The sequence below is a fragment of the Salvelinus fontinalis genome, chromosome 24, assembly GCF_029448725.1.
Source record: "Salvelinus fontinalis isolate EN_2023a chromosome 24, ASM2944872v1, whole genome shotgun sequence".
In the NCBI taxonomy this organism is placed as follows: Eukaryota; Metazoa; Chordata; class Actinopteri; order Salmoniformes; family Salmonidae; genus Salvelinus; species Salvelinus fontinalis.
In genome coordinates, this window is record NC_074688.1 from 8,610,626 (window position 1) to 8,635,264 (window position 24,639).

Sequence of the window (24,639 nt, forward strand, 5' to 3'; positions counted from 1 at the left end):
AGAGTCCCAACAGCAGTCCCAACACCATACCACTGCTACACCTGGCTATCAGCGGAGCCTTGTCTGGCAGCGAAACAGTTCATTCAGCTTCATTTACTGCCTTAATAAAAAATAAACTGACATGGCTGACTTACTTAAACAAATGTGGTTTCTACTGACAATTGAGATGTACAAGATATAGCATAAGGGGACGACAAGCGGATAAGAGGCAATCAGTAATTTCGATTAAGATATTAATGAACAAGCTAGGATGGACGTAGTCAATATAACTATTAAAAAATCGAATCAAATTATATTAGTCACATGCGCCGAATACAACAAGTGTAGACCTTACAGTGAAATGCTTACTTACAAATCCATAACCAACAATGCAGTTTAAAAAATATGAATAAGAATAAGAAATAAAAGGAACAAGTAATTAAAAAGCAGCAGTAAAATAACATTTGGACTCACCTTGTTGTGCTGTGCTCACTTGGACATGTGGTGCGGCGGTTCTCCATGGGCAAATTTTATCAGCAAACTTTGTCATCAAAGTCTGCCATTCTCTGGATTTATGGTGCTTTCAAGACAACTGGGAACTCTGAAAAAAAAGGTTGAATCATGATGACGTCAGTGATCTTCAGGTTGTAGATCTAGAAAGAGGCCAAGTTCCGAATGTACAATTCCGAGTTGGATGAAAGTTCAAAATGTATTTTCCCAGTCGTAGCTCGTTTTTCCCCGAGTTCCCAAACTCACTAAAGTCTGATTTTGCAGTTCCGAGTTGAGTTGTTTTGAGTGTGGCAAACAATTTTGCTTCGTTGACAGCATGACCAGTGTTGAATGTCTATCATTTTAAACTAGGAGAAGAGACCCTTAATTAAAGAAGACATCCTCTTCTGCAAACCACTGGAAACCAGGACAACATGAGAGGATATTTTTAAAGTACTGGACAGCTTTGTGACATCAAATGGACATTGGTGGTCAAGACGTGTTGGTATCTGTACTGATGGCGCAAAAGCCATGACAGGGAGAAATAGTTGAGTGATAACGCGCGTGCAAGCAGTTGCTCCCGCCACTTGGGTACACTGCAGCATCCACCGAGAGGCTGCAGAAAGACATTTTGGACACTACGGCGAAAATGGTTAACTTTGTTTACCCTGAACTCTCATGTATTTTCTGCATTATGCTATGATTTGGGCAGCGACCATTTAATGCTTTACAACATACAGAAGTGCGCTGGTTATCAAGGGCAAAGTATTGACACGTTTTTTGGATTTGAGAGACAAGCTTGAATTTTCTTTACTGACCATAATTTTCACTTGTCTGACCACTTGCATGATGACGAGTTTCTCACACAACTGGCCTATCTGGGTGATGTTTTTTCTCACCTGAATGATCTAAATCTAGGATTACAGGGACTCTCCACAAGTATATTCAGTGTGTGGGACAAAATTGAGGCTGTGATTAAGAAGTTGGAGCTCTTTTCTCTCTGCATTAATAAGGACAACAAACAGGTCTTTCCATCAATGCATGATTTTTTGTGTGCAAATGAACTCAATGTGATATAGCGAAGCACCTGAGTGAGCTATGTGCGCAATTATGCAGGTATTTTCCCAGAATGGACGACACAAACATCTGGATTCGTTATCCCTTTCATGCCCTGCCTCCAGTCCACTTACCGATATCTGAACAAGAGAGCCTCATCGAAATTGTAACAAGCGGTTCTGTGAAAATGTAATTTAATCAGAAGCCACTGCCAGATTTCTGGATAGGGTTGCGCTCAGTTTCTTGCCTTGGCAAATCGCACTGTTAATAAGACACTGATGCCCTTTGCAACCACATACTTATGTGAGAGTGGATTCTTGGCCCTCACTAGCATGAAAACTAAATACAGGCACAGACTGTGTGTGGGAAATGATTTAAGACTGACACTCTCTCCAATACAATCCAACATTGCAGAGTTATGTGCGTCCTTTCAAGCACACTCTTCTCGTTAACCTGTGGGGAGTTATTCACAATTTTTGATAAACAAATAAGGTTTTATATGTAAGATGGCTAAATAAAGAGCAAAATTATTGATTATTATTATATTATTATTTGTGCGCTGGTCCTATAAGAGCTCTTTGTCACTTCCCACGAGCCGAGTTGTGACACATCGCGCACCACTCCCTAGCATACTACTCGCCAATGTCCAGTCTCTTGACAACAAGGTTGACAAAATCCGAGCAAGGGTTGCCTTCCAGAGAGACATCAGAGACTCAGGTCTGTTCAACGCTGGTCCGACCAATCTGATTCCACGCTTCAAGACTGCTTCGATCACGTGGATTGGGATATGTTCCGCATTGCGTCCAACAAAAACATTGACGAATACGCTGATTCGGTGAGCGAGTTAATTAGGAAGTGTATCGCCGATGCCGTACCCACAGCAACCATTAAAACATTCCCAAACCAGAAACCGTGGATTGATGGCAGCATTCGAAATGAAACTGAAAGCGCGAACCACTGCTTTTAACTTGGGCAAGTTGACCGGAAACATGACCGAATACAAACAGTGTAGCTATTAGCTCTGCAAGGCAATCAAACAAGCTAAGCGTCAGTATAGAGACAAAGTAGAGTTGCAATTCAACGGCTCAGACACAAGAGGTATGTGGCAGGGTCTACAGTCAATCACGGACTACAAAAAGAAAACCAGCCCCGTCGCGGACCAGGATGTCTTGCTCCCAGACAGACTAAATAACTTCTTTGCTCGCTTTGAGGACAATACAGTGCCACTGACACAACCCACTACCAAAACCTGCAGACTCTCCTTCACTGCAGCCGACGTGAGTAAAACATTTAAACGTGTTAACCCTCGCAAGGCTGCAGGCCCAGACGGCATCGCCAGCCGTGTCCTCAGAGCATGCGCAGACCAGCTGGCTGGTGTGTTTACAGACATATTCAATCAATCCTTATCCCAGTCTGCTGTTCCCACATGCTTCAAGGGGGCCACCATTGTTCCTGTTCCCAAGAAAGCTAAGGTAACTGAGCTAAACGACTACCGCCCCGTAGCACTCACTTCCGTCATCCTGAAGTACTTTGAGAGACTAGTCAAGGACCATATCACCTCTACCCTACCTGACACCCTAGACCCACTCCAATTTGTTTACTGCCCCAATAGGTCCACAGATGACGCAATCACAACCACACTGCACAAACCCATCTGGACAAGAGGAATACCTATGTGAGAATGCTGTTCATCGACTGCAGCTCAGGCCCCACAAGGGTGTGTTCTGAGCCCTCTCCTGTACTGCCTGTTCACCCACGACTGCGTGGCCATGCACGCCTCCAACTCAATCATCAAGTTTGCGGACGACACTACAGTGGTAGGCTTGATTACCAACAACGACGAGACGGCCTACAGGGAGGAGGTGAGGGCCCTCGGAGTGTGGTGTCAGGAAAATAACCTCAACGTCGACAAAACAAAGGAGATGATTGTGGACTTCAGGAAACAGCAGAGGGAGCACCCCCCTATCCACATCGACAGGACAGTAGTGGAGAGGGTAGTAAGTTTTAAGTTCCTCGGCGTACACATCACGGACAAACTGAATTGGTCCACCCACACAGACAGCGTTGTGAAGAAGGCGCAGCAGCGCCTCTTCAACCTCAGGAGGCTGAAGAAATTCGGCGTGTCACCAAAAGCACTCACACCCTTCTACAGATGCACAATCGAGAGCACCCTGTCGGGCTGTATCACCGCCTGGTACGGCAACTGCTCCGCCCACAACCGTAAGGCTCTCCAGAGGGTAGTGAGGTCTGCACAACGCATCACTGGGGGCAAACTACCTGCCCTCCAGGACACCTACAGCAACCGATGTCACAGGAAGGCCAAAAAGATCATCAAGGACAACAACCACCCGAGCCACTGCCTGTTTACCCCGCTATCATCCAGAAGGCGAGGTCAGTACAGGTGCTTCAAAGCAGGGACCGAGAGACTGAAAAAGCTTCTATCTCAAGGCCATCAGACTGTTAAACAGCCACCACTAACATTGAGTGGCTGCTGCCAACATACTGACTCAACTCCAGCCCACTTTAATAATGGAAATTTATGGACATTGATCAAAAATGTATCACTAGCCACTTTAAACAATGCCACTTAATATAATGTATATGTATATACTGTACTCTATATCATCTACTGCATCTTGCCATCTTTATGTAATACATGTATCTCTAGCCACTTTAAACTATGCCACTTTTATGTTTACATACCCTACATTACTCATCTCATATGTATATACTGTAGTCGATACCATCTACTGCATCTTGCCTATGCCATTCTGTACCATCATTCATATATCTTTATGTACATATTCTTTATCCCTTTACACTTGTGTGTATAAGGTAGTAGTTGTGGAATTGATAGGTTAGATTACTCGATGGTTATTACTGCATTGTCGGAACTAGAAGCACAAGCATTTCGCTACACTCGCATTAACATCTGCTAACCATGTGTATGTGACAAATAACATTTGATTTGATTTAATTTGTATGTTTAATATATAGTGTGTGTGGCAGGCTTACAATGATGGCAAAAACAACACTTGAGAGTGCGCTGACCCTGGTGCTAGAGGGGGTACGCAGCTGGAGGTTGAATGTTTGAAGGGGTACGGGGGACTTTAAAAAGTTTGGGAACCACTGTGTTAGAGGGATAAATCTCATGTTTGTTTACAATGAAATGTCCTCTATTGAGGATCGGTGATGATCTCTCTCACACACACAACTAGGCAGAAAGACTGATTGTATCTCTATTAATTAGTCTCCCAGGGAGACAGAATGGCTTGTGATTGTGTGCTCAGCAATCCTGATTATCAACTGTGTAGACCTCACTGTCAATGACTGTCACACATTAACTACATCCTGTCCAAGTCAACAACTCTGGCTTTATAACAGTGGCATAGGGGGTGGCTTAGATAGGTAGGGCAGGGGGAAGGGAGGGGGAATCTGTGGTTAAGGTCAAAGGTTGAGGTTATGGAGGATGACAAGGTGGTTGAAGGTAACTCAGTTATGAGATGTGGACTGGCAGGATGAGAATGTTGGTGAGTGACAGTAACCATCAGTGTTATATTCTTACATCATACAGACTGTCTTTCCAAGAGAACCAGAATGTCCCAAAGGAATCTCTCCATCATAGAGTAACTGGTATCTGAGTCTATGCCAGTTATTTCTGTAAATTCCTTGTGATAACTGTGAGTGTCTGGGAGACTTTACATAGAGAATTATGAGAAAAAGTGAAATGAATGTATCTGTTACTAATCAGTGTTAATACCACTCCTCAGATCTCACCTCCACGTGACTGGTAGTATCTCCACATATGTCACTCACTCACACACACAGACATAATACACTCCCATGAGTACATATTCACTCACACACTAAATGGCTCACTAGAATAGAATACATTTTTTTTGCAAATGTACAGTATAATACAGGAAGGCACAATTTATAGTCCATTATTTACACGTGTTTAGGGGAAGGGGGATTGTGGGGCAAGTGTTTAAATTGTGCAGTATTTAGCAATTATAATTAGAGTCTGGTAGCAGCAGTTGTGATGTGTGTGTAGCATGAATGTGTGTGTGTGTGTGTGTGTGTGTGTGTGTGTGTGTGTGTGTGTGTGTGTGTGTGTGTGTGTGTGTGGAGAATCAGACCAGGTGGTCAGTCCTGTTCAAGTGTTCAGCAGTCTGATGTCTTATAGATACTATAGAAACTGTCTCTGAGCCTGTTGGTATCAGACCCCATGCTCTCATACCGTCTGCCCGATGGTAAAGGAGTGAACAGCTCATGGCTGGAGTGTGTGGGCTCTTTGATGATGCTGCGGGCCTGTATCATGCACCGTTTCGAGTAGCTGTCCTGGATTGGTGGGAGCACAGTCCCAGTGACGTACTGGGCTCTTTTCACCACCCGCTGGAGGGCCTTGCGGTCGTGGACAGAGCAATTCCCGTACCAGACCGTGATGCAACCGGTCAGGACGCTCTCGATGGTGCAGCGGTAGTATTTGGAGAGGACCTGGGTGGCATGCTGAATTTCTTCAACTGCCTTAGGAAGTAGAGACGCTGTTGGTCCTCTTTGATGTGGACGCCAACAAAGTTAAAACTGCTGATTCTCTCTACTGCAGTCTCATTAATGTGGATCCCGGCATGTTCACTCCTCTGCTTTCTGAAGTCAACAATCAACTCCCTTGTTTTGCTGACCTTGAGGGAGTGGCTGCTGTCTTGGTACAATACAAAGCATCTTCTATAGTATCTAGAAAATGAGAAAATAATGAATAATAATGAATACATTCAGAAATGACTGCAGATATTAGCATAAACTTCAATAGTTTGAATGGGCTATCCCTGGCAAAATAATGGGCTACGAACATCATGATATTACATGTAAATTAACAGAATACAAGACCTACATAAACCAAATTAGTGAAATTATTTTTTTTATTTTTTTAAACTTTTATATAACTAGGCAAAAACTCGGACGAAGCTGGGCCAATTGTAGGATGGCGCACAAATGTTATACATTAATAATACTGTAAATTAGCCTGCAACTGTTATAGATATGGTTGCATTTGCTCAGTGAAATTATGAAATGATGAACAGTGTCAGATATGGTCTATTCAACAAGTGAATTAATGTCAGAGTTATTCCCTGGACAAATTCCCGCCCGAGTAAATAGTGTATTATTGTCAGTGCCCAATGCCGTCAGTGACTGCCACACTATTTTCCTCCAGTTTATTTCGCCTCCAATCAAGTTTCCTTCTCGATGAAAAATCCCTTCCTGGCCCCTTCTCACTCTGTGTGAGCGTGTGTCTGATTTTACCTCTAAAGTTTCCTTGTCGCCGCTAAAATGTTTCTTCTGGTCTATTTCCTTGTTCCGAATCCTCCTCTCTGATCAATTCACCGATGGAAGTTTCACACACACCAGCGCGCGTGTGCGTGTGTAGCGCTACAGTGAGAGACACGCACACTCAGCCTTGAAGTTAAATTGTTGGAAAGCATGTCGCGCTCGCTCTGATATCAGAGAAGTTGAACTAAAGTGGATAATTTCTCATGGAATTACCAGTGTGGATTAACTCGCGGTAAAGCGATAAAAAAAAATCGGCGCCCGTACTTGTCTGTGGACATGAGTATATGAACCTGCTCAGCATTCTGTAGCGGCGGAGCTGGTTTATGGTGAGTTTGAGACAGGCAGTTCGCTCCATTTCGGGAGAAATGATGTGAACAGCACGAACGTTTTAAGAAAACTTTTACTTGAGTCTCCAGGGAGAACACAAGTAGCTAATTGGTCTCTTTTCAGAATTATAAGTGGTTCTTCCACGCTTGGGATTTTAGTTTAGTGTGCAACCGCCACGGAAAGAATGAACAGCTCTGGGCGCGTGGCACTGGCGCTGTTGCTCGCGCTGCTGGTGGGCTTTACCGGGGGCACACAAGGCCAGGTAGTGTCCGCCAAGGTGATGCGGTCTTCTAACGTGAGGCAACATGGTGAGTCCCATTTTTTGATGTGTGTATTTGTTTTGTATGAACGAACCATAACACGTGTTTCAACAACAAAGCAACTGGTGTTTATGGCAGACTGGCTGTAGCCTATAATGGGCAGTAATATGGTCAGTATTATTAGTGAATTGAATATTTTGATCATAATGGGTTTGTACTTGCAATTGTTTTGTTACATATATGTTGGATGATTAGGCCTAGACACAATCAGACTTCTACAATACATTCTCAGATATCTAAATAAACATTACTCAATTGTAATTGAAACAATTTAAGGTGAATATAGAACAATAAAAGTTTGTTGTCATTTTGATAGTCCATGTCATAAGTGGCCTGTCAGGAGAAGCCTAGATGTTGTTTCATCTAGTGGTGTGTGTGTCTTAGTCAGTGTTGATGAACGACCTGCCTACACCAGGGAAGTCAGCTTCCTGTGTTGACCTGTTCAAATGACCTAGACACTCTATTGTTACTTTGTCTGAGAGAGAGACAGTGGGGAGGGAAGACAGATGAGCTGCGTGGGGCCAGGGAAAGAAGAGGGGGAGAGAGACATCATTTAGGCACAGGCAGCAGGAGGAGAAGAGAGCATACCAGTTGAGTTTTCTGACCTGTGGTCATAGTTACCTTGTTGACCTGGTTGTCCTCAGTGTTCTGTGTTCTTTTCTGACCTGTGGTCATAGTTACCTTGTTGACCTGGTTGTCCTCAGTGTTCTGTGTTCTTTTCTGACCTGTGGTCATAGTTACCTTGTTGACCTGGTTGTCCTCAGTGTTCTGTGTTCTTTTCTGACCTGTGGTCATAGTTACCTTGTTGACCTGCTTGTCCTCAGTGTTCTGTGTTCTTTTCTGACCTGTGGTCATAGTTACCTTGTTGACCTGCTTGTCCTCAGTGTTCTGTGTTCTTTTCTGACCTGTGGTCATAGCTACCTTGTTGACCTTGATTGTCCTCAGTGTTCTAGAGCCACAGTAACACTAACAACCCACAGGTGTCATTTAGTTTGGCCTGGCGACTACAGCCACATCTTCAGCAGACTGACTATAACAGGCTGTCTCTCATCACATACATCTGCCTGCTTGTGAGCCTCTTTCTTGGCGGAGAAACAAGAAAATACCACAGTATCATTTTCGCCTCTGGACCCGTGCTCTAGCCCAGGGTTTACTGCCCCCTGGGTTCAGATTTAGGTTTTTGCCCCAGCACTACACAGCTGATTCAAATAATCAAGGCTTGATTATGAGTTGGTTATTTGAATCAGCTGTGAAGTGCTAGAGTAAAAAACGAAACGTGCACCTGGGGGGCGACAGCTTTGGAAAACTTGCACTAGGCCCAGGTTCACCTCAAACTCCTAAGTGTGTGTATTTGTGCCGTATCAACTAATGGTTCTCAACGAAGGGGCAGGAGGAAGGCCCATCCTAAGGATTTTTTGGACTGGGTCTGAGTGTTGCGAGGTGGATTTGATTCTTAGTGTTTGGATTCAGTCAATTCTCCCACCTCCCTTCTGACAGGTAGGTGTGTGTGTGTGTGTGTGTGTACATTAGCAACGCTCATCAACATTGTTAAAAGGTTCTAATATCAATTGTAATAAATGCAACAGTTGGACAATGGAAGAAGATACTCCAAACGTTGAGCATTTTTAAAATCCAATTGTTATTTACTGAATTCTAGCACTTAAAACATTTTACTGGCACAGACACATAATGAAGTTAACGGATTTTGGTGACAGCCTCATTAATTACTGTTGTTGTTACGTTCTGTTGCATAATTCAACACGTTTGTCAATAGCAGGATGCCCTCAGATTAAAAATCAACAGCTTGGCTCTAGATTACGCCTCTATACGTACTCTACATTGTTAGTGATCAGACATAATATCATAATCTGAATGTGAATCGCAGGAGTAAAATGAAAGTGTGAGAATACTTTGATGTTTTGTTACAGAGGACCCCCTGTTCACTCTTATGCAACACACACAACCAGGCATATTTAATGGCTAACTCCCAACCTCCTCTCATCAAATCAAAGGGTTTTTCATTTAGTAAAGACCCTATAAAGGATAGACCTCAGAGGAGGCCCACCACTCCATTTAATATTTCTATCTCATTCTCCCCTCTTATCTCCCACTATCTAGTCTACATCATTTCATATCACTCTGTACATCTACCCCACCATCAATCTTGCTCTTGCTTATTCCTTCCTCAATCTCTCCATCTTTCTTTCTCTTCTTTAATCAAAAGCTTCTTCCGCTGTGGGTCTCAGAGCAAATCTAATGTGGCAAAGAGTGTTTGCACATAACACACACATGCGCACACACACATTGACAACAGTCTGATTAGACTTCAACGTCTGCTGGAGAATGGGAGGCTGTTCCTGAATGCAAAGGAGGCTGTTCCTGAATGCAAAGGAGGCTGTTCCTGAATGCAAAGGAGGCTGTTCCTGAATGCAAAGGAGGCTGTTCCTGAATGCAAGGGAGGCTGTTCCTGAATGCAAGGGAGGCTGTTCCTGAATGCAAGGGAGGCTGTTCCTGAATGCAAGGGAGGCTGTTCCTGAATGCAAGGGAGGCTGTTCCTGAATGCAAGGGAGGCTGTTCCTGAATGCAAGGGAGGCTGTTCCTGAATGCAAGGGAGGCTGTTCCTGAATGCAAGGGAGGCTGTTCCTGAATGCAAGGGAGGCTGTTCCTGAATGCAAGGGAGGCTGTTCCTGAATGCAAGGGAGGCTGTTCCTGAATGCAAGGGAGGCTGTTCCTGAATGCAAGGGAGGCTGTTCCTGAATGCAAGGGAGGCTGTTCCTGAATGCAAGGGAGGCTGTTCCTGAATGCAAGGGAGGCTGTTCCTGAATGCAAGGGAGGCTGTTCCTGAATGCAAGGGAGGCTGTTCCGGAATGCAAGGGAGGCTGTTCCGGAATGCAAGGGAGGCTGTTCCGGAATGCAAGGGAGGCTGTTCCGGAATGCAAGGGAGGCTGTTCCGGAATGCAAGGGAGGCTGTTCCGGAATGCAAGGGAGGCTGTTCCGGAATGCAAGGGAGGCTGTTCCGGAATGCAAGGGAGGCTGTTCCGGAATGCAAGGGAGGCTGTTCCGGAATGCAAGGGAGGCTGTTCCGGAATGCAAGGGAGGCTGTTCCGGAATGCAAGGGAGGCTGTTCCGGAATGCAAGGGAGGCTGTTCCGGAATGCAAGGGAGGCTGTTCCGGAATGCAAGGGAGGCTGTTCCGGAATGCAAGGGAGGCTGTTCCGGAATGCAAGGGAGGCTGTTCCGGAATGCAAGGGAGGCTGTTCCGGAATGCAAGGGAGGCTGTTCCGGAATGCAAGGGAGGCTGTTCCGGAATGCAAGGGAGGCTGTTCCGGAATGCAAGGGAGGCTGTTCCGGAATGCAAGGGAGGCTGTTCCGGAATGCAAGGGAGGCTGTTCCGGAATGCAAGGGAGGCTGTTCCGGAATGCAAGGGAGGCTGTTCCGGAATGCAAGGGAGGCTGTTCCGGAATGCAAGGGAGGCTGTTCCGGAATGCAAGGGAGGCTGTTCCGGAATGCAAGGGAGGCTGTTCCGGAATGCAAGGGAGGCTGTTCCGGAATGCAAGGGAGGCTGTTCCGGAATGCAAGGGAGGCTGTTCCGGAATGCAAGGGAGGCTGTTGCTGAATGCAAGGGAGGGTGGATGGAATGGAACTCTGTTAGGCGGTGTCCTCTGACCATTGGTGATCTCAGTGGCCTTCTCTAGGGCCCTATAAAATCTGCTCTGAATCATGGAATCCAGACATTAAAATGGAATTCAACATTCCAACATGTATTGAACTTATACTTAATAAAATATAAACGTAACATGTGAAGTGTTGGTCCCATGTTTCATGAGCTCAAATAAAATATCCCAGAAATGTCCCATACGCACAAACGCCCATACACACATTTGTTTTCTTTCCTGTTAATGAGCATTTCTCATTTGCCAAGATAATCCATCCACCTGACAGGTGTGGCATATCAAGAAGCTGATTAAACAGCATGATCATTACACAGGTGCACCTTGTGCAGGGGAAAATAAAAGGCCACTCTAAAATGTGCTGTTTTGTTACACAACTCAGTGCCACAGATGTCTCACATTTTGAGGGAGTTTGCAATTGGCGTGCTGACTGCATGAATATCCTCTAGAGCTGTTGCCAGATAATTTAATGTTTAATTTCTCTACCATGAGCCGCCTCCCACGTCATTTTAGAGAATTTGGCAGTACGTCCAACCGACCTCACAACCACAGACCGAGTGTAACCATGCCAGCCCAGGACCTCCACATCCGGCTTCTTCACCCGTGGGATCGTCTGAGACCAGCCACCCGGACAGCTGATTAAACTGTGAGTTTGCACAATCAAATAATTTCTAAAAAGCGTCTGTCCTTGGTTGCAACACTCACTACTGAGTTCCAAACTGCCTCTGGAAGCAACGTCGGCACAATAACTGCTCGTCTGGAGCTTCATGAACCTGGTTTCCATGGCCGAGCAGCCGCACACAAGCCTATGATCACCATGCGCAATGCCAAACATCAGCTGGAGTGGTGTAGAGCTTGCCTCTCTCCCTCACGGAGGAACTGAGCCCTAGGACCATGCCTCAGGACTACTTGGTCTGATGACGCCTGGCTGTCCCCAGTCCACCTGGTCGTGCTGATGCTCCAGTTTCAACTGTTCTGCCTGCGGCTATGGAATCCTGACTTGTTCACCGGACGTGCTACCTTGTCCCGGACCTGCTGTTCTCTCTCTGTCTTTTAATCCTGAGGTGCACACTCGACAACCAATGGTGCTTATTATTTGACCCTGCAGGTCATCTATGAACGTTTGAACAACTTGAAGAACAATCTGGCCTTATTGTTCCATGTACTCTTATAATCTCCACCCGGCACAGCCAGAAGAGGACTGGCCACCCCTCAGAGCCTGGTTATTCTCTAGGTTTCTTCCTAGGTGCCTGCCTTTCTAGGGAGTTTTCCTAGCTACCGTGCTTCTACATCTTCATTGCTTGCTGTTTGGGGTTTAGGCAAAGCCCTGACCTCAACCCCATCGAACATCTTTGGGATGAATTGGAACGCCGACTGCGAGCCACGCCTGTTTTCCCAACATCAGTGCACAACCTCACTAATGCTCTTGTGGCTGAATGGAAGCAAGTCCCCGCAGCAATGTTCCAACATCTAGTGGAAAGACTTCCCAGAAGAGTGGAGGCTGTTATAGCAGCAAAGGGGGACCATCTCCTTATTAATGCCCATTATTTTGGAATGAGATGTTTGATGAGCAGGTGTCCACATACCTACAGATGCATATCTGTTTTCCCAGTCATGTGAAATCCATAGATTAGGGCCTAATGAATTTATTTCAATTGACTGATTTCCTTAAAGTTCTTAACCCTTATTTTGGTTCAGTGTAGTAGGAAATCATCTAAATGTATTGAATTTATTAGAAAATGTGGTCACTTTTTTGGGATAGTCAGATAGTCCATCTGTAGATGCTCTACACATGGTCATATTATCTGTTAATAAGTAACTGCTTGCAAAGGTTAGGGTTAGTGAAAGGGTTAAGATAAGGGTTAGGGTTAGTACTGTTGATGGTTGAATTGTTACTGATCGTCTGTAGAGCAGCTACAGATGGACTATCCAAAAAAGTGTTAATGAAAATGCATTAATGCGCTTAAGTTAACATAAACAAAATACATCAGTGAATCATATTTGTCTGCAACTTTCTGAAATGGCACGTGTCTGTACTTTGTTTATCCATTAGCAATTATGCTAATGTTAACCATTTTTCTGGTAGAGCTGGAAAGGTTGTCCCAAAACCTTCTCAATTAAATGTTATCTACAAACTAGCCTATTCTACCTGGCAGTATATCATCATTTGCATCATTCAGTGGCGATTTGTTTAGCAAATTCTGCAATCAAATGAGCTCTATAGGAACATCGCTAACCAGACCACGGTCTCTTGCTGCAGGAACATCGCTAACCAGACCACGGTCTCTTGCTGCAGGAACATCGCTAACCAGACCACGGTCTCTTGCTGCAGGAACATCGCTAACCAGACCACGGCCTCTTGCTGCAGGAACATCGCTAATCAGACCACGGTCTCTTGCTACAGGAACATCGCTAACCAGACCACGGTCTCTTGCTACAGGAACATCGCTAACCAGACCACGGTCTCTTGCTACAGGGACATCGCTAACCAGACCACGGTCTCTTGCTACAAAAACATCGCTAACCAGACGATGGTCTCTTGCTACAGGAACATCGCTAACCAGACCACGGTCTCTTGCTACAAAAACATCGCTAACCAGACGATGGTCTCTTGCTGGTACACAGTTGCAATACAGTGTAACTACACACCAAAATCTATAATTTATTCGATTTTTCTCAGACCTCAAATGATCTCCTGATGTGGTTTAAGCATGGTTGTGGACATACACCATCAAATGTTGTTATTTTTCTTTGAAAAAATGTATATTTTGAATTTAAAATACTGGGTAAAACGAAAACATGGACAAACAGAGAAAGTGGAATTTGGGGAAAAATGAAATGGAATCAGACAAAAAAAATTAACAGATTTTATAGGGGTCGAATTTTATAGGGGTCGAATTGTGTCAGTATGTGATGTCATTAGACTTGGCTTAGTCTGGGGACTCTGGGAGGCCTTGTCTCTCCAAGGGAAACACACACATACACATGCAGCTATGCTCACATACTCTACCACTGGAGTGAGACTCTCCAAACCATGTGGACTTGATCCGTATGGTTCTGAAGTGATTTTGATGGTCTATAGGTTGACACTTGGGCGTGTGTCTCCTTTGTGGAGGGAAGGGAGGGGGTCCGTAAAGTCGTCTGAACTCCAGAAACTCATGAGTCATTGGTTAGAATGAGCTAAACTGGGACAACCCTACACACACACACAACATGATCACTCCCAGGGAATCCCCAGTTAACACACACACACACCATGCCAAATTGTAACAGCTAAAGAGCCCCCGCCCCTAGACTTTGGCAGCCAGTGTTTTCCTCTACTCTATGCAGACAATAGGGTGGTGTGGATAGGCTGAAGACACCTGTCAACACTGAGTAATGGAACTGACGATGGAATAGCAAAAGAGGGTGCGTGTGTGTGCTTAGCATCTGGGTTATTAGTGCCTACTTTTTGTAGTTTTCAGGGAGATGAATCTGTGAGAAGAAAGTTAGAGCAGAAGAGGAGTGAGGGTAAGAGAAGATGTCACCTTAGTGCCTTGTCAGATTTGTACCAGAGCCATCTGACGACACTATGGAGAACAGTGACGATCGAGGGATGAGAAAAGGGAATAAATTGGGTAAACAGGTGAAAGATGAGGATAGAAAGAAGCTGAGAGGCTGACCCTCAACTTACAGCTGACGAGGAGATATATAAATATATAGAGAGAGGGTACTTGGGGGAAAGAAGCTGAGAGGCTGGCCCTCAATTTACAGCTGACGAGGAGATGTATAGAGAGAGAGGGTACTTGGGGGAAAGAAGCTGAGAGGCTGGCCCTCAACTTACAGCTGACGAGGAGATATATAGAGAGAGAGGGTACTTGGGGGAAAGAAGCTGAGAGACTGGCCCTCAACTTACAGCTGACGAGGAGATATATATATATATAGATATAGATATAGAGAGAGAGGGTTCTTGGGGAAAAAAAGCTGAGATGCTGGCCCTCAACTTACAGCTGACGAGGAGAGATATATATAGAGAGAGGGTACTTGGGGGAAAGAAGCTGAGAGACTGGCCCTCAACTTACAGCTGACGAGGAGATATATATATATATATATATATAGAGAGAGGGTACTTGGGGAAAAGAAGCTGAGATGCTGGCCCTCAACTTACAGCTGACGAGGAGATATATAGAGAGAGAGGGTACTTGGGGGAAAGAAGCTGAGAGGCTGGCCCTCAACTTACAGCTGACGAGGAGATATATATATATAGAGAGAGGGTACTTGGGGGAAAGAAGCTGAGATGCTGGCCCTCAACTTACAGCTGACGAGGAGATATATAGAGAGAGAGGGTACTTGGGGGAAAGAAGCTGAGAGGCTGGCCCTCAACTTACAGCTGACGAGGAGATATATATAGAGAGAGAGGGTACTTGGGGGAAAGAAGCTGAGATGCTGGCCCTCAACTTACAGCTGACGAGGAGATATATAGAGAGAGAGGGTACTTGGGGGAAAGCACAATTGGCATAGCGTCGTCCGGGTTAGGGAGGGTTTGGCCGGTAGGGATATCCTTGTCTCAGTATGTAAAATGTAATAAAATGTATGCACTCTACTGTAAGTCGCTCTGGATAAGAGCGTCTGCTAAATGACTAAAATGGAAATGGAAATGTAAAATGGAAAGAAGCTGAGAGGCTGGCCCTCAACTTACAGCTGACGAGGAGATATATAGAGAGAGAGGGTACTTGGGGGGAAAGAAGCTGAGAGGCTGGCCCTCAACTTACAGCTGACGAGGAGATATATATAGAGAGAAGGTACTTGGGGGAAAGAAGCTGAGAGGCTGGCCCTCAACTTACAGCTGACGAGGAGATATATATAGAGAGAGAGGGTACTTGGGGGGAAAGAAGCTGAGAGGCTGGCCCTCAACTTACAGCTGACGAGGAGATGTATAGAGAGAGAGGGTACTTTTGGGGAAAGAAGCTGAGAGGCTGGCCCTCAACTTACAGCTGACGAGGAGATATATAGAGAGAGAGGGTACTTGGGGGGAAAGAAGCTGAGAGGCTGGCCCTCAACTTACAGCTGACGAGGAGATATATATAGAGAGAGAGGGTACTTGGGGGAAAGAAGCTGAGATGCTGGCCCTCAACTTACAGCTGACGAGGAGATGTATAGAGAGAGAGGGTACTTGGGGGGAAAGAAGCTGAGAGGCTGGCCCTCAACTTACAGCTGACGAGGAGATATATATAGAGAGAAGGTACTTGGGGGGGGAAAGAAGCTGAGAGGCTGGCCCTCAACTTACAGCTGACGAGGAGATGTATAGAGAGAGAGGGTACTTGGGGGGAAAGAAGCTGAGAGGCTGGCCCTCAACTTACAGCTGACGAGGAGATGTATAGAGAGAGAGGGTACTTGGGGGGGAAAGAAGCTGAGAGGCTGGCCCTCAACTTACAGCTGACGAGGAGATATATATAGAGAGAGAGGGTACTTGGGGGAAAGAAGCTGAGAGGCTGGCCCTCAACTTACAGCTGACGAGGAGATATATAGAGCGAGAGGGTACTTGGGGGGAAAGAAGCTGAGAGGCTGTTCCTCAATTTATACACATAGCTGACGAGGAGAGAGAGCGAGAGAGAAAGAGAGGAGGGGACTCCATCAGTTGACAGAAAAAAGCTGACATGACATCAATTTCTAACTGCCTGATGAGAAGGACAAAGTGCTGATCACGCTGTGTGTTCCTTTATGCATTTGTCTACTTCTTTTTGCATGGATGCATGCATTTAGTGACATTCTACAGTGACTCCCTCATCCTCTCTCTGTTCCTCATTCTCACTGTTCCTCTCTCTCCCTCATTCTCTAGCTTTCTCTCTCCCTCATTTTCCCTCATTCTCTCTCTACCTCCCTCATCCTCTCCCTCTTCCTCTTTCCCCTACTGAGAGTTATCTGCTGTGTAGTGGAATTCTGAATGATATAAAATGACAGAAATGACGAAGTGTTCATGTGAAGACAGGAAGCCAGTCACAACTCTGTGTGAGAGATTACTGTGTTTGTCTATGTCTAATAGCTAACTCCATTAGAGTGTAAGACTGATGCCTCTGTCACTCTGGCGATAGAGTACCTCAGATGAATGAGACCTTTTATCCTGTCACACACACACACACACACACACACACACACACACACACACACACACACACACACACACACGGATGAGAGTGACCTGGTTGGTCCTGTCAGTCTAGCAGACATTAGAGTGAAGTGGTAAATGCGGCTTGTAGTCACGCTGCCGCTGAAGTCACATGCTTAGTATAAAGGCTTCATGAAGGAATCCCTAACCTAGAGACACTCTCATTTAGAGTCTTTCTCGCTCTCTCACTTTTTTTTATCCATCTCTGCAAAGATAAAAAGAGAAAAGAGAGAGGCTTTGATTGGTTTAATTCCATTAGCTGCACTTGAGCTAACACACACACACACACACACACACACACACACACACACACACACACACACACACACACACACACACACACACACACACACACACACACACACACACACACACACACACACACACACATACACACACACACACAGAGCATTTTAACACAGGCAAACATTTTTAAAGGCCACTTCCCGAGCTTGATGTAAATCTGGAGAGCCTAAAATAAGAGTCATCAGAACAGAATGATTTCAGCAGATTCCTCTTTATATAAGAGTTACAGTTGAAGTCGGAAGTTTACATAAACTTAGGTTGGAGTCATTTACTCGTTTTTCAACCACTCCACACATTTCTTGTTAACAAACCTATAGTTTTGGCAAGTCGGATAGGACATCTACTTTGTGCATGACATAATGTATTTTTCCAACAATTGTTTACAGACATATTATTTCACTTAGAATTCACTGTATCACAATTCCAGTGGGTCAGAAGTTTACATACGCTAAGTTGACTGTGCCTTTAAACACCTTGGAAAATTCCAGAAAATGATGTCATTGCTTTAGAAGCTTCTGATAGGCTAATTGACATAATTTGAGTCAATTGGAGGTGTACATATGGATGTATTTCAAGGCCTACCTTCAAACTCAGTTTCTCTTTGCTTGACATCATGGGAAAATCAAAAGAAATCAGCCAAGACCTCAGAATTTTTTTTTAGACCTCCACAAGTCTGGTTCATCCTTGGGAGCAAATTCTAAACGCCTGACGGTACCACATTCATCTGTACAATCAATAGTATGCAAGTATAAACACCATGGGAACACGCAGCTGTCATACCGCTCAGGAAGGAGACGCTGTCTCCTAGAGATGAACGTTCTTTGTTGTGAAAAGTGCAACTCAATCCCAGAACAACAGCAAAGGACCCTGTGAAGATGCTGGAGGAAACAGGTACAAAAGTATCTATATCCACAGTAAAACGAGTCCTATATCGACACAACCTGCATGGCCGCTCAGCAAGGAAGAAGCCACTGCTCCAAAACCACCATAAAAAAGACACACTATGGTTTGCAACTGCACATGGGGACAAAGATCATACTTTATGGAGAAATGTCCTCTGTTCTGATGAAACAAAAATAGAACTGTTTGGCCATAATGACCATTGTTATGTTTGGAGGAAAAAGGGGGAGTCTTGCAAGCCAAAGAACACCATCCCAACCGTGAAGCGCGGGGGTGGCAGCATCATGTATTGGGGGTGCTTTGCTGCAGGAGGGACTGGTGCACTTCACAAAATAGATGGCATATTGAGGAAGGAAAATTATGTCGATATATTAAGGCAACATCTCAAGACATCCGTTAGGAATTTAAAGCTTGGTTGCAAATGGGTCTTCCAAATGGACAATAACCCCAAGCATACTTCCACATTTGTGGCAAAATGGCTTAAGGACAACAAAGTCAAGGTGTTGGAGTGGCCATCACAAAGCCCTGACCTCAATCCTATAGAACATTTGTGGGCAGAACTGAAAAAGCGTGTTCAAGCAAGGAGGCCTACAAGCCAGACTCAGTTACACCAGCTCTGTCAGGAGGAATGTGCCAAAATTCACCCAACTGATTGTGTGAAGCTTATGGAAGTTTACCCAAAATGTTTTACCCAAGTTAAACAATGTAATGGCAATGCTACCAAATATTAATTGAGTGTATGTAAACTTCTGACCCACTTGGAAAATGATGAAAGAAATAAAAGCTGAAATAAATCATTCTCTCTGACATTTCACGTTCTTAAAATTAAATGGTGATCCTAACTGACCTAAGATAAGGAGTTGTTAGTAGGATTATATGTCAGGAATTGTGAAAAACTGAGTTTAAATGTATTTGGCGTATGTAAACTTCCGACTTCAACTGTATGAGTCAACTTCATGGGACAACACTGGAGGTTTACCAGTAGATGAAGAATGCCTCACTCACTCACACACAAACTAGGGCAAAGAGGATAAAAGTACATTAGATACATTCTCATAACCCCCCACAAAGGACCAATTCTAGGCTAATCCAAAACACCACAGGGTGTGTGGCCTGCTCCATTCGCCGCACTTAGGGGGGTGAAAAAGTGTGACGGAGTTTGTTTGTGTGTGCACGAGCATGTGTGTTTCTTTTAAGCATGACAAATTCATGTCCATTGACACAGAGAGTGAGAGGGTTACACAAACACTGTGGCGAAGCTAATTAATTTATTCATATGCTCTGATACCCACTGTAGAAACATCCTCAGAGAGAGAGAGAAAAAAAAGGGAGGGAGGGAGAAAGAAAGGTGGAGAGGAAAGGAAGAGCGGGGGGAGAGAGAGAGGGAGGGAAAGGAAGCGCGAACGATAGCTAGCACTACTCATGGGGAAAACCAAAAATGTTCATAAAGTCGCAAGTGTGTGTGTATATTTATATTTGCTCCCATGTCAGTGAACTAATCCATTGGAGGCTTATTCTAAAATAAAATGTATGCTTGATCCGATATGTGGTCAGAGGCTCCATATAGAGAGTGTGACGCAATTGCTGAGCCTTAGGAGGCACACAGAGGCCAAATCGAGCTCTATAGCGCTTCGCTATGCCCCGCCCAAATGTTGTAACAACGTGGAGGGCTCTGTACCACATCGCCATGCCCCTCCCAGATGTTGTAACAATGTGGAGGGCTCTGTATAGCTCCACGTTGACGTGATTGTTTGACGGTAGAGGAGGGTGGTACATCCTGTATAAACACACTCCCCTGACAACAGCACTGCTCCGCAAGCAGTATGAATGTCCTGACTTCTGCCCAGGCCGTTCGTGCCCTGACTTCTGCCCAGGCCGTTCTGGCCCTGACTTCTGCCGAGGCCGTTCTTGCCCTGACTCCTGCCAAGGCCGTATCACCGTAAATGCTGCACGGCCAATGCAGACGTCAGATTGACCATGTAGCACCCAGATGCACAATGCACTTCTCTCTCCAGAATGCACTTCTCTCCCGCCAATTTGTGCACATTCATTGTTTCATAACTTCATTGTGTTGATTGTTAGTGTATATCACTTCCCCATATCACCAGTAGTATGTTTACCTTTAATTCCTATCATTTGAAATATACATTGTTTGTTACTTTGATTACGGTAATTATTTTAATGCATTAAATATTATTCCTCTATTCCTGTTGTCATTGTCAGAGTGGACACATTGTTTTCAGAGTGCACAACCTATGCTACACTTGTGAGAAACAAGGTTTGGTTTATTTTATTCCATTAACGAGTTTTGTTAATTTAGTCATTGTCTTTTGTTTGGAGCTCTCCTGTCCGTATTTAACATGGACGTGCACGTAGTGGCAGCAGGTAGCCCAGTGGTTAGAGCGTTGGGCCAGTAACCGAAAGGATGCTCGGCTAGCACATCCCCTTTCTCTTCAGGCCTGACCTGCGCTAGTCCATTTTGCAAAGTTAGCCTCTCCAGTGAGGCATCTCTTTAACACCTTGGCTACACCTGCTGAATAATGCAGATCGCACCTTTGCTGACTCAGTGCTTTGGCCACGCCGTCAGGGACATAAGCTGACTGTCTTTGGCAGGCTGTCACTCAAACACACACATACACGCTGATACAGACATGCCCTGTAATAAGTCATGTGGTCTGGTTGATGGCTACCTCTTAACTCGACATGGCATTTTGGTAACTCTACCCTATCAGTGTGAAGATGCAAGAATGTTCTACAAGCCTCCTCTCTATACAGGGGGTGGTGTCTCTCTCGCTCTCATACACACACACATGCCGGCGCACACACACACACTGCAGTGAAGGCGGCAGGAGGGGGAGTCGGAGTGGATCTGTTTTCCTGAATAAGCAGTGGTGTGTGTGTGTGTGTGTGAGATCCATCTCCTTAAGTTGATAAACAGAATGAATTACACATTCCCTGGAAGAACACAGAGTAAACATAGAAAGAGAGAGGGGACAAGGAGGAGGAGTGGGAGTGAGGGAATGAGAGAAAGAAAGACAGGAAAGATTAGAGGTGTGTCTCGTGTGGTTCAATTGGTAGAGCATAGTACAGGTTGTGTGTGTGTGAAATCAAATTTATTGGTCACATACACGAGTTTAGCAATGCTTGTGCTTCTATCTCCGACAGTGCAGTAATATCTAACAGTTTCACAACATATACCCGAAATACACGTCAATCTATGGATTAAGAATATATATATATATATATCTCAGCAAAAAAAGAAATGTCCTCTCACTGTCAACTGCGTCTATTTTCAGCAAACTTAACATGTGTAAATATTTGTATGAACATAACAAGATTCAACAACTGAGACATAAACTGAACAAGTTCCATAGACATGTGACTAACAGACATGGAATAATGTGTCCATGAAACAAAGGGGGGGTCAAAATCAAAAGTTACAGTCAGTATGTGGTGTGGCCACCAGCTGCATTAAGTACTGCAGTGCATCTCATCCTCATGGACTGCACCAGATTTGCGATGATTTTAAGATGTTACCTCACTTCCACCAAGGCACATCTGGCAAGTTCCTGGACATTTCTGTGGGGAATGGCCCTAGCCCACACCCTCCGATCCAACAGGTCCCAGATGTGCTCATTGGGATTGAGATCCGGGCTTTTCGCTGGCCATGGCAAAACACTGCCACCCCACTAGGCTACATAAGCGAGGAGGAAGTCTTCCCTTTAACGCACAGCATTGAGATTGCCTGCATTGACAACATGCTCAGTCCGATGATGCTGTGACACTCCGCCCCAGACCATGACGGACATAACAAGATTCAACAACTGAAACATAAACTGAACAAGTTGTGGCCTGCTGGAGGTCATTTTGCAGGGCTCTGGCAGTGCACCTCCTTGCACCAAGGCAGAGGTAGCGGTCCTGCTGCTGGGCTGTTGCCCTCCTACGGCCTCCTCCACGTCTCCTGATGTACTGGCCTGTTTCCTGGTAGCGCCTCCATGCTCTGGACACTACGCTGACAGACACAGCAAACCTTTTTGCCACAGCTCGCATTGATGTGCCATCTTGGATGAACTGCACTACCTGAGCCACTTGTGTGGGTTGTAGACTGCGTCTCATGCTACCACTAGAGTGAAAGCACCGCCAGCATTCAAAAGTGATCAAAACATCAGCCAGGAATCATAGGAACTGAGAAGTTGTCTGTGGTCACCACCTGCAGAACCATTCCGTTATTAGGGGTGTCTTGCTAATTGCCTATAATTTCCACCTTTTGTCTATTCCATTTGCACAACAGCATGTGGAATTTATTGTCAATCAGTGTTGCTTCCTAAGTGGACAGTTTGATTTCACAGAAGTGTGATTGACTTGGAGTTACATTGTGTTGTTTAAGTGTTCCCTTTATTTTTTTGAGCAGTGTATATATACAGTGGGACAAAAAAGTATTTTGTCAGCCACCAATTGTGCAAGTTCTCCCACTTAAAAAGATGAGAGAGGCCTGTAATTTTCATCATAGGTACACTTCAACTATGACAGACAAAATTAGAAGAAAAAAAATCCAGAAAATCACATTGTAGGATTTTTAATGAATTTATTTGCAAATGATGGTGGAAAATAAGTATTTGGTCCATAACAAAAGTTTCTCAATACTTTGTTATATACCCTTTGTTGGCAATGACAGAGGTCAAATGTTTTCTGTAAGTCTTCACAAGGTTTTCACACACTGTTGCTGGTATTTTGGCCAATTCCTTCATGCAGATCTCCTCTAAAGCAGCGATGTTTTGGGGCTGTTGCTGGGCAACACAGACTTTCAACTCCCTCCAAAGATTTTCTATGGGGTTGAGATCTGGAGACTGGCTAGGCCACTCCAGGACCTTGAAATGCTTCTTACGAAGCCACTCCTTCGTTGCCCGGGCGGTGTGTTTGGGATCATTGTCATGCTGAAAGACCCAGCCACATTTCATCTTCAATGCCCTTGCTGATGGAAGGAGGTTTTCACTCAAAATCTCACGATACATGGCCCCATTCATTCGTTCCTTTACACGGATCAGTCGTCCTGGTCCCTTTGCAGAAAAACAGCCCCAAAGCATGATGTTTCCACCCCCATGCTTCACAGTAGGTATGGTTTTCTTTGGATGCAACTCAGCATTCTTTGTCCTCAAACACGACGAGTTGAGTTTTTACCAAGAAGTTATATTTTGGTTTCATCTGACCATATGACATTCTTCCAATCTTCTTCTGGATCATCCAAATGCTCTCTAGCAAACTTCAGACGGGCCTGTACATGTACTGGCTTAAGCAGGGGGACACGTCTGGCACTGCAGGATTTGAGTCCCTGGTGGCGTAGTGTGTTACTGATGGTAGGCTTTGTTACTTTGGTCCCAGCTCTCTGCAGGTCATTCACTAGGTCCCCTCGTGTGGTTCTGGGATTTTTGCTCACCGTTCTTCTGATCATTTTGACCCCACAGGGTGAGATCTTGCGTGGAGCCCCAGATCGAGGGAGATTATCAGTGGTCTTGTATGTCTTCCATTTCCTAATAATTGCTCCCACAGTAGATTTCTTTAAACCAAGCTGCTTACCTATTGCAGATTCAGTCTTCCCAGCCTGGTGCAGGTCTACAATTTTGTTTCTGGTGTCCTTTGACAGCTCTTTGCTCTTGGCCATAGTGGAGTTTGGAGTGTGACTGTTTGAGGTTGTGGACAGGTGTCTTTTTATACTGATAACAAGTTCAAACAGGTGCCATTAATACAGGTAACGAGTGGAGGACAGAGGAGCCTCTTAAAGAAGAAGTTACAGGTCCGTGAGAGCCAGAAATCTTGCTTGTTTGTAGGTGACCAAATACTTATTTTCCACCATAATTTGCAAATAAATTCATTACAAATCCTACAATGTGATTTTCTGGATTTTTTTTTCTCATTTTGTCTGTCATAGTTGAAGTGTACCTATGATGAAAATTACAGGCCTCTCATCTTTTTAAGTGGGAGAACTTGCACAATTGGTGGCTGACTAAATACTTTTTTGCCCCACTGTGTATACACACACACACACACACACACACACACACACACACACACACACACACACACACACACACACACACACACACTAACACACAGATGTCAGA

The 24,639-nt window shown here is 44.8% G+C and overlaps 1 protein-coding gene across 1 annotated transcript in view; it reads left to right on the forward strand.

The window, feature by feature from the left end:
* The first annotated feature begins 6,848 nt into the window (after nt 1-6,848).
* Nucleotides 6,849-24,639, forward strand: part of LOC129821675 (platelet-derived growth factor D-like) — a 57,380-nt gene continuing 39,589 nt past the window's right edge. Inside the window, exon 1 of the mRNA XM_055879269.1 lies at nt 6,849-7,487. Coding sequence (XP_055735244.1) covers nt 7,364-7,487 — 124 coding nt within the window. The 5' untranslated portion in view covers nt 6,849-7,363. The remainder of the gene's footprint in view (nt 7,488-24,639) is intronic.